The sequence below is a fragment of the Populus nigra genome, chromosome 4 (genome assembly GCF_951802175.1).
Source record: "Populus nigra chromosome 4, ddPopNigr1.1, whole genome shotgun sequence".
Lineage (NCBI taxonomy): Eukaryota > Viridiplantae > Streptophyta > Magnoliopsida > Malpighiales > Salicaceae > Populus > Populus nigra.
Genome location: NC_084855.1, coordinates 23,371,902 through 23,385,213, shown reverse-complemented (window position 1 = coordinate 23,385,213; position 13,312 = coordinate 23,371,902). Strand labels below are relative to the sequence as shown.

The 13,312-nt window shown below is 29.3% G+C and overlaps 1 protein-coding gene across 1 annotated transcript; it reads right to left on the bottom strand.

Moving 5' to 3' along the window:
- Positions 1-273: 273 nt before the first annotated feature.
- LOC133691426 (cyclin-dependent kinase inhibitor 3-like) lies at positions 274-3,403 on the bottom strand. Its single transcript, XM_062111929.1, has 3 exons — positions 2,788-3,403; positions 924-1,124; positions 274-764 (listed from the first exon to the last, which is right to left on the bottom strand). The coding sequence occupies exons 1-3, from the start codon at positions 3,186-3,188 to the stop codon at positions 695-697; spliced, it is 672 nt and encodes a 223-aa protein (XP_061967913.1). The 5' UTR covers positions 3,189-3,403; the 3' UTR covers positions 274-694.
- Positions 3,404-13,312: the final 9,909 nt, after the last annotated feature.

Sequence of the window (13,312 nt, the reverse complement as noted above, 5' to 3'; positions counted from 1 at the left end):
GTCTGTACAGATTTTTACGAGGAAATATTAATGTCCATGTTTGGCCAATGAACCAGTCAGTATTCGTACAATTTAACCAACCAGTCCAAATTAACTTTGACCAGCAGCAGCAGCAGCACCACCACCACCACCACCATGAGCACATCTCGTATGCGGCCAAGGCAAGTTGGGTACAAACAATCTTATCTTTAGATTTAGAGAGACGAGACATCCCCATCAGAACCTAAATTGAAGTGCAGGGCACAAGACACCAAACAGTAGAAAAGACAAGCATGGAAAAAGTGGAGTCCATTTATTCCCTAAGAAATTCATAGTTCATCCCCATGTATAGACACAAGTGAATTTTGAAGAGGATGTAGACGAGAAGGATGATCTAGCAACTAAACACTACCTCCTAAAAGTTACAATGGCTAAGAGACTAATCCCTAAACTACCTATCCTCCTCTCAAATGAGTCCCAAGCCTTTTCCAGGATTCCAATCTGATGTTAATCTGTAACTCACCAGCTCTGTTGCGTTACAGATCTTTGAGTTGAACATCTTCCATGGCTTCCATTCACTTAGCATGAGCTTGCAAGGGAGATAGATGATGAGATTATATAAAGCAAGAAGATGCAAGTCACTTCTTTCAGAATCCTTTGCGTGAAAATGACAAACAAGATGGAGGAACAGAAGCACAGATGATGAGGATGCCACTCAAGGGATTACTCGGACCCATTCGTAGCGCCCAGATAGCGGCAGATCATTCACGATATCAAAGTTGTACCTGCAAAATTCAATGATACAGTTGCCTCAGCTAATTGAAGATACAATCTAGATGAAACAATCTGCACTTGGAACTTTTTTTCTTTTTTCTTTTCTTGTTCACGTCAAACATGCATAACTGTGAGCATACTCTTGAATAGAAGAGTTAAAGCCAGCATACTTCTCAATAAATAGTCTCTGCTGTTGCTGTTCTACACCAGCAAAAAACTCATCCATTTCACATGTTGTCGGGATATTTCTCTGCGTGTTCAAAAGTCTCTGGCTGCCCCCAGTTGAGCTTCTCTGTCTCGTGGTTGAACCCGGGGTTGCTATGGTTTCTGAGTCCCTTATCAAGCTACATGGTGTGCTTTCCCTGGTGCACCTGCTTAAATAAAAATCAAGGCATTAGAAGTGTTTCATTCAGGGTGATTTTCATCACTCAAGCTACTTATCCAAGTCCCAGAAATAGTTCCACAAAATTCCTTCTAAACAATAGTCAAAACATTTTTAAGACAGCAAACTGAAGTGTGCTAAACTCAAATGTAGTACCAGAAACCCTATTATTGGTCGTGTAAAAAATTATACAAACATAGCAGCCATACAGGAAAACTTTGAAACTTTTTGTCACCTACTGATAGCCCTAACTAAGAGTACCCCGCATAAATGCATCGGCTCGTAACTAGGCCCCACAAATAGGATACATCACCATCCACTTGCATGCTAACACAAATGAGTTAGAGGAGTTATTGTTACCAATATTGCAAAAAATAAATTTATTATCATTATGGTTTCAGATGCCAAAATTTCTGACAGCTATTTGGCAAGGCAGCTAAAAATACAAAAGACAGTAAATTTGTTTGCTTCAAGAACCATGCATTGGAAAACCAGATCTCTACTAAGTCACGTTGTCATGGATCTGTACGCTTGATGGCCCCAAAAAATGGCAATTGTCCAAGAAAGGTAGAGATTCGTGAACTTGATATAGTTCACTAGGCTATTAATTAAAAGATCATTCACAGGTACTGATATTTAAGGGAAATTGAGATGATAAACCATAAATATCCCTCTTCATCTTTTAATGGAAATCAATGGAGAGCAGGAAACCAATTTCCTATAGACAAATAAAGGCAACCTCCAGCAATAATAACTCCGGTGATGGGTACCCATCTTGCAGAAAGGAAACCTGTTTTACATTAAAAAGAAGACCTCTCTCACAAGTCGCAAACACCACTATTCTTTTTGTGAAAACAATATCACACACTAGCAATAATGTTAATGCATCACATGAAGGTGAAAACACACGGAAACAAATTAAAAAAGCAAACCCCCACTAAAGAAATAATTTACATTTACATTTCCACGTTGCAGCAGCAATCAAGTTCCTTGTGAAAGGAAAGTGAAGTAGACTGATCCATTACATATTGAAATAAATTTAGAGAGGGGACTGGGGAAAAAATGAAAGCTTTCAAAATAGAAAATCCTTCCACGGAGTTAGGCATGCATGTTTGCCATACAGAAGTGTCAGTTTTGAATAAAAACAAGGAAAAAGAACGTTTAAAAGACCTTTCTTATGCAAGCTAGAGAAATAGTACTGCTAGTAAAAGAGTCTTTTGGCACATGAAATTTTTTTAGCGCTTCCTAACTCCCCCTTTGAGCAAAATACTAAACAAAAACACTGAACAGCAGGGGGGGGGGGGGGGGGGGCTAAGGACTCAATTTGGGGATGAAAAAGAAAAATCACAAATGAACCTAAAAATTTGGTTCAAAAAATCCTTTTAGAGGGATAACAATAAGGGATGCAAGAAAATATCAAAATACCCATCAAGATTTCTCTTTTTTTTTAAATTTTTAAGCAAAGAAACATAGCTATAAACAAGAAGCGTAAACCTAGAAGATGAACCAAGTGGTCCTGAATTTTTACAAGAACAAACACACACTAACATATCAGGCAGAGTTTTGTTTCTTTGAAAACCAAAGAGAGCACCATTCAACAGCGCTACACTGAAACAACATACCAAGCAAGAGAACAGCATTGATAGGAGTACCTTTCGAAATAGAAACAGTTGTCTCCAGAAGACGCCTCTTTTAAACTTCCAGAATCCTCTGTTTCACATTTGAAACCCGACTTTCCAGTGCCCTTTTCATCGCAATCACCAGTAGTGCTGGAAGAATTCACTCTCAGCCTAGAAGCCCCTTTACAGCTGAAACTGTCCTTCTCCTTGGCGGGGTTCCTTTTGGTTTCAGCATTAAAGAGTGGCGGTGGTTTTTCCAGGCGGCGGCTCCTTAGCTGGAGGTAACAGGTGGAAGTAGCATCTGGGTTAGAAGAAACAGGAGACTGGAGTAGCTGTAAAGCATGGGTTTTGGCTCTTGTACGGACACCAGAGGTTACTTCCATGACAGCAACAACATCGCTTGTGATTTTGGATTTCTTCATGTACTTGCCCATTGTTCTGAGTTTGAATTAGTTATGACTCTGTTTCCTTAACAAAGTTTAGAGGACATGGGACAGACTGTCCCGTGCTGTGCTGAGCTGAGAGACAGGCAAGCAGAGAGGTAGAGGGGAGAGGAGGGGAGAGGAGGGGAGATCAGTTTCTTTTTTGTAATGTAAATGGGGGGAAGGGTAGGGTTGGGGAAAGTATCGGCTTGCTTTATTTCCCTCTCCCTCCCGTGATATTTGTTTTTGATAATCTTTTGTCCTTTCCAGCATCATCTCATTTATTTATTTTTCATGTACTATCACAATTCACATCCTTCCGTGTTTCGCCGCTTTTTCTTAGAAAAAAAAAACTTTTACATTAAATTTTAAAGTTTAAATTAAAAAATTATGGAAATAGATGATTATTTATATACATAAATAAATAAATAATTATTAGTAACAATTAAAAAAATTAAAAGATAGAAGTAGATTAAGATATTTCATCTTATAATATGAAATATTTATCAAATTTATTTACTAAATTTATTTATTAAAACAAATCTTTTATTAAATCAAATAACAATAAAAATAAATATACATGAAAATGATTAAATAAAATAAAAAAGATGAAAAATATATTATGCAAGGTTGTGGAAATATTTTCAAAAAATAATTATCTTATATTTTTTAAAATAAATTTTATCTGTATAAAACAAAAGAAAAATCATAGATAAATCAGAATAGTATATTCAAAAATTAAATACACAAAAAAAATCATATATAAAAAAATTATTCAAAAAAAATATTTGCAACACTCGTGGTCTAAGTCATAAAACTATGATAAATCAACAAAAAAAAAGAAATCAAAGATGACCACAAATTCATTTTTTAAAAAAAAAACATGTCAACCAATGAAATAAAAAAAAATGCAAGACAGCATTAAGTTTTCAAACTCATGACCCGAGTTATTAGATTGGAAGCGTCGTACATTAAAAAACCATGAAACTTAATCCTAAATAAATCAAACGTTGAAAGATAAAACTAGAAAAAAAAACAATTATGCAAAAGGATACAAAACAAGACGTATAATAAAAAAAATTGAGGGTGAAAACTAACATAAAAGGTAAATTAGAGGGCAACAACAGAAAAATCAATTAAAGGGAAAAGTTGGAAAGAAAAAATACTTTAAAAGGAAAATCAAATAAAAAGAGTGAAGGTCAAATTAAAAAAAATAATACACCATAAAATTTAATTAAATAATAAAATAAAAAATTCCTTGAATGATAAAATCATAATTTAACTGTCATGACTGATATTGTTTTTTCGTGACAATGTTCTCTATTGTGTTTAGCCTGCGCCCTTTATCATTTATGTTAATAGTTGTTGAATCAACCTGGTTTAGAATCTTGGTTATTAAGTTGTTAGATCAATTTACATGCTAGTGGTCAACCCGTATTTAGTGTTTGGTCCGAAATAATGTTGTTCCATGGTAAAAAAATAAATAAATTCAAGTTTACTCAATTTATTTTTATTAGGTTTGATTAAATTAATTAAATCCGAATGGAGAATTATGGGGGTAATCCAAGTTTAGTAACCATGTTAATGAGTTTTACTGAATGATACAAAAAGATTATTTCCAAATTTCATAGATATATAGGAGTTTATTTTATAAAAAAATAAATGCTAGTACATGCCAACAAATCACGCAAATTAAAAGATGACATGTGGAATTTCAGAAATAGTAGATAATTGTCTGGGTATGAAAATGTAATTTATTTTATTTTTATATATTTTTGATTAATCAAAGCTTTTATTGGACCTAACTTTGGCCAGATTATGATCACTTTATTTAGCATTTTAGATAAAACAATTAATGGATGATGGGTAAAAAAACTTAGAACATACAAATCACTCGATTAGATCGGGTAAAAATATTCACCCGATTAGACCTTGTTTATCCAGTAATATTTATTTAGTCAGAAAGGTAGAAAATTTTAAATTTTTTTTTTAAAAAAAACTTATTCATATATAAATGATATTTTATACCTTGCTTGTGATCCTTTCCGAGTTATATATATTGGTGAAAAATTTTCTTATTTATTTATTTAATAAGCTTACATGCCTTGCCCCAAGAGATGAACTTAGAAAGGGAAATAGAAACGTCAACAACCAAATATTTCTACTAGCATAATTATAAATATTTTAATTTTTAAGTGGTTGAATTCACACTTATTAGACTTGACTGGGTTAAGTGGGCTGATTTGAAATCTAACTGTGTGTTAAAGAAAAATCAATTCAAAACTAACATGATTTGATTTAATTGATTAACAACCGATTAAAATATAATTTAATTTGTTGAAAAAATATTAAAAAATATTATTTTAATAAAATTAAACCTTTTAATCTATAATCCAAGAATCAACATTAATTAGCTGGAGCCTCCAGCTTAAACCAAGCAAATGAATACAGTTTTTTTTTATTAACATGGTTGTTCTGTTTAGCTTGTGTGTACTTTGATTAATTTCACTAATTGTGAAGTTTGTAAAAATTAAATTAATTATTTTTAAAAAATAAATCTAAAAATATAACTAATTGAACCACAATTCTCGTGATTGATCGATATAAACTTTTTTTTTTAGTTTTTTAGTTTAACGTGGATGTCCGGACCATCTAACGACCATGTAAGTCTTTAGTGACTATCATATGAGTAATTATAGGGCTTGAACTTGAGACTATAAAGAAAACAAATTTTTTAATTCTAATTTTTTATTACTAGATAACCACCTAGATAATTTTAATCGATAGAAACTTATCACTGAAGCTAGTGGCTTGGATGTCAAATAATATGAAGAGGATTTTTGTCTTGCCGTGTGGTATTAAAAAAGGTTACAAAGGCCTTGGAAAAAAAAAAGATAAACAGAAAATGGAGAAAGGGAATTGTCTAATTTAACTCACTTATTTTCAAGAACCTTGGCATCATCAGGCCCCTTTTCTACTAGTAAATGAAATCCCATCGTTAAATTTAAAAAAAAAAAGAAAAAAAAAGTAAGACATGACATCAACATCCATTCAATTTCTAATCAAAATTAACTGTTTGTTTTATCTTTTTAAAAATAAAAATGTAACTTGTCTTGTAAATATAATCATTAATTCTAAAAATAAGCAGAAATTACCTACAAAATACTTATTTGAAAACTTAGCTATTTTATCTCAAAAATAAATAAATAAAAGCTATAAAAAATAAGGGATTAAACATGTTAAAACTAGTTTTTAACCGAAACATTAGCCATGATCAATCAATTAATTTTTTATGTAGTTTTTATTTGTCGTTTTTAGATGATATAAAGAAGGATTATTTTAAAATTAATTACTTTTAAGATTATAATAAAATACAAGGAACACGTTAAAATAATAAAGGGTATTTTAGTCTGCGGGGTAAATAATAAATAATAAATAACAATGAATAATGAATAATCTTCATCTTAGTTTATCGGAATGCTCAAAAAGTCTTTGAAGAAGAAACAACGTCACGGTTGGAGCTTCCTATGCTCCCCCAGCCCCTTTTTTCCCCGATTTTAAGGCTTTTTAGTACAGATTTTTAATAATAATTATAATAATAATAATAATAATTTGATGCACGGTTGTCGATGCCAATTGCATCATCATCACAGCCTCAATTAATTCCAAGAACAGCAGTCGTACTGCCACATTTCTATGGGAATCTTTTCTTCCCGCCAAAACTCTTTTTCGCGCTTCTTCTCCGCGCCGCTAGTTTCCGCAGAGGCGTTCACCGCCCGATGAGTTCCACTGCGACGGTTATAATTGCTAACCCGGAAATTGATCTCGTTTAAGTGCGTGTTTAATATTATACTAGCTTTTGTAATTGTGATTTTAAAAAGTAGGTTTTAAAAAATATTTTAATTAGAGTTTTGAAAAATATAAGCTTGATTTAAACTGTTTTCACATCATCGTGAATGAAAAAATAATTATTTTAGCTTTTATAAAATCAATGTTTGTTATGTTTATAGCTCGGCACAAAAAACATGAGTGGTTTGATTAATCAAATGGTTTTTTCTCTAAACAGCTTGTCTCCGCGGTTCAATTGCGCTTTTCATGTATTTTGATTCCTTTTGTTTTGAATTAAGTTTTTAGTGTTTTTAAAATAATAGTGTCAAAAATAAATTTTTAAAAATAAAATAAATATTATTTTAATTCATTTTTAATTAAAAAATACTTTGAAAATAAACAACTACAATAATATCAAACACTACCTTTATGGCTTAGCAAAAAGTAGAAATTACCACGACAACAAACAATTTTTAAAATCTAAGTTGTGAGTTGGGTGAATTGACTTGCCCAAACTATAATTAAAAGATCTACTTCAAGAGTTCACCAAATCTAAGGTCTATACCATAGGTTGAATGAGTTAGTAAATAGATTGACAAGTAAACTCGATCTATGTTTTTTTTAATAGAACCCCCAAATAAGATTGTATTTGTAAAAAAATATCTTATTTAAAGTAAAATCTAACTTCGATCTAGCTTCTAGTTATCATGTATCACTATATTATAAAGCTAAAACATGCAGGGTTTTTATTATAATTATTTTCATTGTGCATCCTCTTACAAATTATTGAGAATTAAAAGAGTTAATTTTTACAAATTGTTTAATTTGATTTTCAAACTTTTTTTACGTCGTTGAGCCTTTTAAAACCTAAAATTGCACCTGGTTACATATTCTTTTTTATTTAAAGGGTTGGATTGAAAGTTAAATGATAAAATATAAAAATGGATGACAACATAAATAGTAACTTTGAATTTCATATAAAAAGTTTACTTTACCCCCCCCCCATATTTTTTCCAGTTTTACAGGTGACTGTTCCCTTCAATTTTTCAAAATTCAATTATGGTATCAAAGTCTATCTTCCTCTTTTTTCATTCATTTTCTACTAGGGAATAGAGAAACTCGTTATATTCCAATTTGGAAAGGAAAAGTCACTATTTTGACCATAAAAATGGTTTAAACTAGTGTCAATGAATTATATTCGATGAGGGGAATCTTATAACGATTATTTTAAACCTTAATTTTGTTTAAAAACATATTTAAGTTGAGAAAAAAAAATTATTTGATTTGATTTTGTGATTTAAGCCATTTCTAGGTTTGCTGAACTGCTGAATTGATTTTTACATGTTTTATGACTTTTTTTTTTGTGTTTTTGGCTTTTTTTTAGACATGATAAAAAAAAACCTGGTTAATTTCATGATCAGGTCACAGGTTTAACAAGTTAAGTCATAATATGTAGTCTATTTTTTTAGCACGCTTTTAGTACCTCGATTTAAAAAAATACAATCCCGCCCTTTATTATTGATGATCTGTGTTTATAATCGACTTGAAATTAAGAAAAAAAATATTGTTTCACTATTTCTTATCAACGATTTGCATTTGTTATCATAGTCTCACGTGCTAGTTATGTTTTTTTCCTTAAAAAAAATATTTCATTGGAAAATATCACATTCGTTTTATTGTCATTTTAATCTATTAAATGAAAAATAATCAATGGAATAAAAAATTTATTGAATCCGATGACGTACATGACTTGCATCAAGAGTTTGGTTTGTTGACTAAAGTTCACTTATTTTTTTTAAATAGTTTTTATGTCAATTTTATCATTCACCATAAAATTAATTCGAGATTTAGGTTCCCATATTGTTTTTTCTTAAGATTACACCCGCAGCCTTTACATGTAAACCTAGAATGACCTACATTGATTTGATGTGTTTTCTTCTTGATATTAGATAAAAATATCATCTAATATGCAACTGAATTTAAATTTACGAATAAGATATTTTTATTTTTTAGAAAAAAATAAGATAAACCATAGTCTGCTTTATATATATATATAATGCCCAAGCCCACACGGGCGAGGCTCCATTCCCCCTCTATTTTATACTTGGTTTAAAAAGAATTGATAAAATAAATCACTAAACCCAATTGAATCTATTATTCATATAGCAGTTTAACATGTTGATCCACGACATTCATGGTATTATTTAATTTTTATTTGTTTTTGTTTAATGTTTTTTCTCTCTCTTAATTTAAAGAAAAAATAAAATTTCATATTTTGTTATCAACTATCTATTTTTTTTTTTTAATTTGACTCAAACCTAAAAGAATACAATTTCTCTTGTTATTATCAATGACTTACTTTTGCTATCCTGACCCCATGTGTCTATCAAGGTTTTTTAACTTGTAAAATAAAGTATCGTTTCACACACAAAAAATCATGCACTTTATAGTCGTGTAATTAAATAAAAAATAATACTTGAGATAAAAAAAATATTGAATCTAATGACGTGTATAACTTTTATCACATGTTTGCTTGAGTAACTCAAGTTTATTATATTGGTTAATTAAAATTATTTTTCATTAATTTTATTTTTTAATATTGTTATAATTTGGGATTGAGCCTTTTTTTTTAAAAAAAATATCTTTACAAATATCACAGGTCAAATCAAATTAATCAAGATAAATTAAATATTTTTGCATCTTTATATTAGATTGAAATATCACTGAATTCATAGATAAAATTATTATTTAAAAAAAAAAACACTTTATCAATATCTAAATATTTTCTTTTTATTAAAAGAAATTTCAATACAACTCCACGAGTCGATGGGCTGGCTAGCTAGCCCACTAGATCAGGTAGGATAAACTATGTTTTTTTTTTTTAATCATCGCAGTACCACAGTTTGTTGAGCAACTTTTGACTATTTGGAGTGAGAAAATAATTAAAACATTTCTCTTTCTTCTTCTTTTTTTTTTTCAAAAAAAAAATAGTATCCAGAAGGAATCTTTTCTTCCCGCCAAAACTCTCCTTTTCGTATTTTAATTTCCACGCGGCAGAGGTGTAGCCAGACGCATGTTCACCGTCCGATGAGCTCTACTGTGATATTAATGATTTTTTTTAGAAAAAACAAACGATGTTTTCATTTTTTTTAAAAAAATAGGTTAATCTGAATTAATTTTTTACTCTAGTTAACCCGGGTTTAGATTTTATAATCATGTTTCCCATTTTAAAATTTAATGCATAATCCATAATTAATTAATACATTATTCAATAATTTATGTGTGTTTTTAGAGTTTTTTCTAACATATTTTCATAATATTTAACATTGCTTGGATTTGGATTATTATAAAAAAATTATTATGAATAACTAAAAATCAACATGTTATTTCATTGTTTACTAACTTAGAGATGAAACTAATCAATGTTAACTGTGCCCATTTATCTTAGCTTTCCAAACTATCTTTTAGTTAAAAAAACAAGTTTAAAAGCATAAAAAATAGATTAAAAAGGCTAAGACAAAGAGGATTAGGTTTTAATTTACCTATCTAAATATCGAAGTGCGGTTGCAGTTGTTTTTAAAAATATTTTTTATTTAGAAATGCATAAAAATAATATATTTTTTAAAAATTATTTTTAATATCACCTCATTAAAATAACAAATTGTTAAAAAAATCAACTGTAATCACCCTCTCGATGAAGAACGCGGAGAGACCCCGAGTTTGTTTCCTAAAGGTTATAAATTTGAGTGTTATAAATTTGAGGTTTACTAGAGATTTATTGAGTTGTTAATTTTAAAATTTTAAAAAATTAGTCGAGATACATGTAAGTTGGTCAAATACTAATATTAATAAAAAAAAATAAGAAAAAACGCAGGAAAAAGAATAGGGGAAATTCCTGCAACTGTGGGCTGAAAGCTCCACTGAAGACGAAATGCAAGGGGTGCACAGAGCACAGCACCCCATGAAGCTGGAGGCAATTAACATTGGATTCCCATCGCTGTCAATTTTCCAAACTTTTCAAACTCTCAAGGGAATCTCAAGAAAACCCTAACCCTAACCCTAACCCTAGGGCTAGGGATACCCTGCTCTAAAACCCACCTCCAAATTACCACACACACAAAAAAAAGAGTACTATATAACGTAATATAGCAATAGTTTTTTTTCTGGCACAATAAATACATAGCAGCACAGGACCATAGTAGGAGTTCACAGTTACACAAATCTCACTGCCTTCTCCCCTTGTTTTTACTTTTTTTTTTTTAAAAAAAACCACCCATTAAGAGAATTTTTAGTAAATTATAATTGTTTTTATGTTTAAAAATGTTTTTTTATATAATTTTAGATAGTTTTCATATGCTAATATTAAAAATAAAATTTAAAAAATAAAAAAATATTATTTTAAAATATTGAATTTATATAATCTTGACATTAAATATTTGTTAATTTTTTTGAATTATTTGTTACTTTTAATGTTGCATTATTATTAGAAAGTGACCTTAAAAAAGTATACAAATTACGCTCTCGAGAACAACAACTCTATTATTTTCTAGTCGAAAAAAAGAATTTATTTGCAAGTGATTTTTTTATATATAAAAAACTATTTTTTCTTAAACCTGGGAGTTAATTTCCCGAGGACCATGAAGAGCCGTACATATGGCCAACGTGTGAAAAACTTTACCAATTATGACTCTGCTCTTTGCTCTCTACTCCCAACAAATCTGCCGCTCATTTGTGTTTGGAAATTATATTTATTTTAAAATATATTATATTTATTTATATATTTTTAAATCATTTTAACATGTTAATATTAAAAATAATATCCTCTCAGACAACCAAAGCCCTTCAAGAACAAAAATGGCTAAAGAGCAACCGATATATTAAGTGGGTGGATTTAATTAGTTCTATTTATGAGTATCCTAAGTTCTATTTCCAACGTAAATGCATGAAAATTCTTTCTTGGATGTAAAAGTTTTATTTACTAAAATATCTTATATTTTGCTTGTAAAATTAATATAATTCTTTTACTGCACTTGTAAAAAATAAAAATATTAAATTGTCCTTCATCAACATCGACTTTCACAACTTTTTTTTTAAATTTTTTCCTCATGAATTTTCTATTTAATTCTTTTGTTATATAATCCTACGAGATGAAATTTTAAATTATACAAGGAGAATAGAATTAAAAGGTAGAGGATTATAGTTTAAAACATGAAGAAAATATAAAGCCAAACTTATAGTTTTGGCTTAAAAGTTTATTTCATTTATATTTTAGTTCATCAAATTGAGAAAAATAAGAGAAATTCATTGAAAAACAATAAATGAAAAAAAAAGTTATCAGTTGGTTAAATTCCAGCCATCAAAAGAATTATTTTTGTGTTAATGAATTCTTTTTTTCAAAAGGAGATAGATGGAGATGATTTCATTTTTAAACATGATGGAAAAAAAGATTGATCCATTTGATTTATTTTGATGAAGTTGATTTTTATTTTTTAGAGTGATTTTAAAGGTGTTTCAAGATTGTTAAATGATTTCTTAAGGTTTATAATATGTTTTAAAAGTGTTTTTGAGTAAAAATAAGTTGAATTTTGGATTTTTGAGTTTGAAAAAACATACTTCACTCCTGGTGACCAAGATGGGAGCATGGGCTTTTAGGCCTTGGCGCACCTAGGTTTTTTTACCGAGGCTGGGTATGTGGGGTTGGCCTATTAATTTTTTTTTTATTAATTGTTTCTATTTAAATGTTGATTTTTTTTACATTTTGTTTAGTTGCGTGGTACTTTTATAGTATAGCTTGATTTGTATTGAATTTTTTTTATATATTTTATATGAATTAATTGTATTTGTGTGAAGTTTTTTTTTTATAAAAATAAAAATTATTTTTTATTAGCAATAACATTTAGCCGCTAAGATAAAATAAATAAGAGTGTGAAAACAAAAAAGGAAAATCATTGTAAGTGAAACTATTTTTAATTTCTACTATGAAAATTATATTTCTTCTTATTAACAACTTTTTTATTTATTTATTTATGAGTTCATATATTTCTTAGAATAATTATTTTTTTTCACATTAGAAATTGAATTGAAATCATGCTCGCAACATGAATAAAATATTTTTGTTTATAAATTAAAAAAAATCACAATCTTTTAAAATACATCTATAACATTAACATATTTATTTTTTATATTAAGAATTAACTTGGAATTCTATGTTGGACGTGAAGTGGGTGATAAAAGTAGGCAGGACCTATTTTTAATGGCCCTTCTAGAGGCCTTAGGAGCTGCAATTGTTCTCTCTTGACTGAGATAGC

Excerpts from the sequence above, each read along its gene's own strand:
- LOC133691426 (XM_062111929.1), bottom strand. The coding sequence starts at position 3,188 with ATGGGCAAGTACATGAAGAAATCCAAAATCACAAGCGATGTTGTTGCT. Across the intron at positions 1,125-2,787 it reads AACTGTTTCTATTTCGAAAG|GTGCACCAGGGAAAGCACAC; the intron begins GTACTCCTATCA and ends TTATTTAAGCAG. Across the intron at positions 765-923 it reads CAGAGACTATTTATTGAGAA|GTACAACTTTGATATCGTGA; the intron begins GTATGCTGGCTT and ends TGAATTTTGCAG.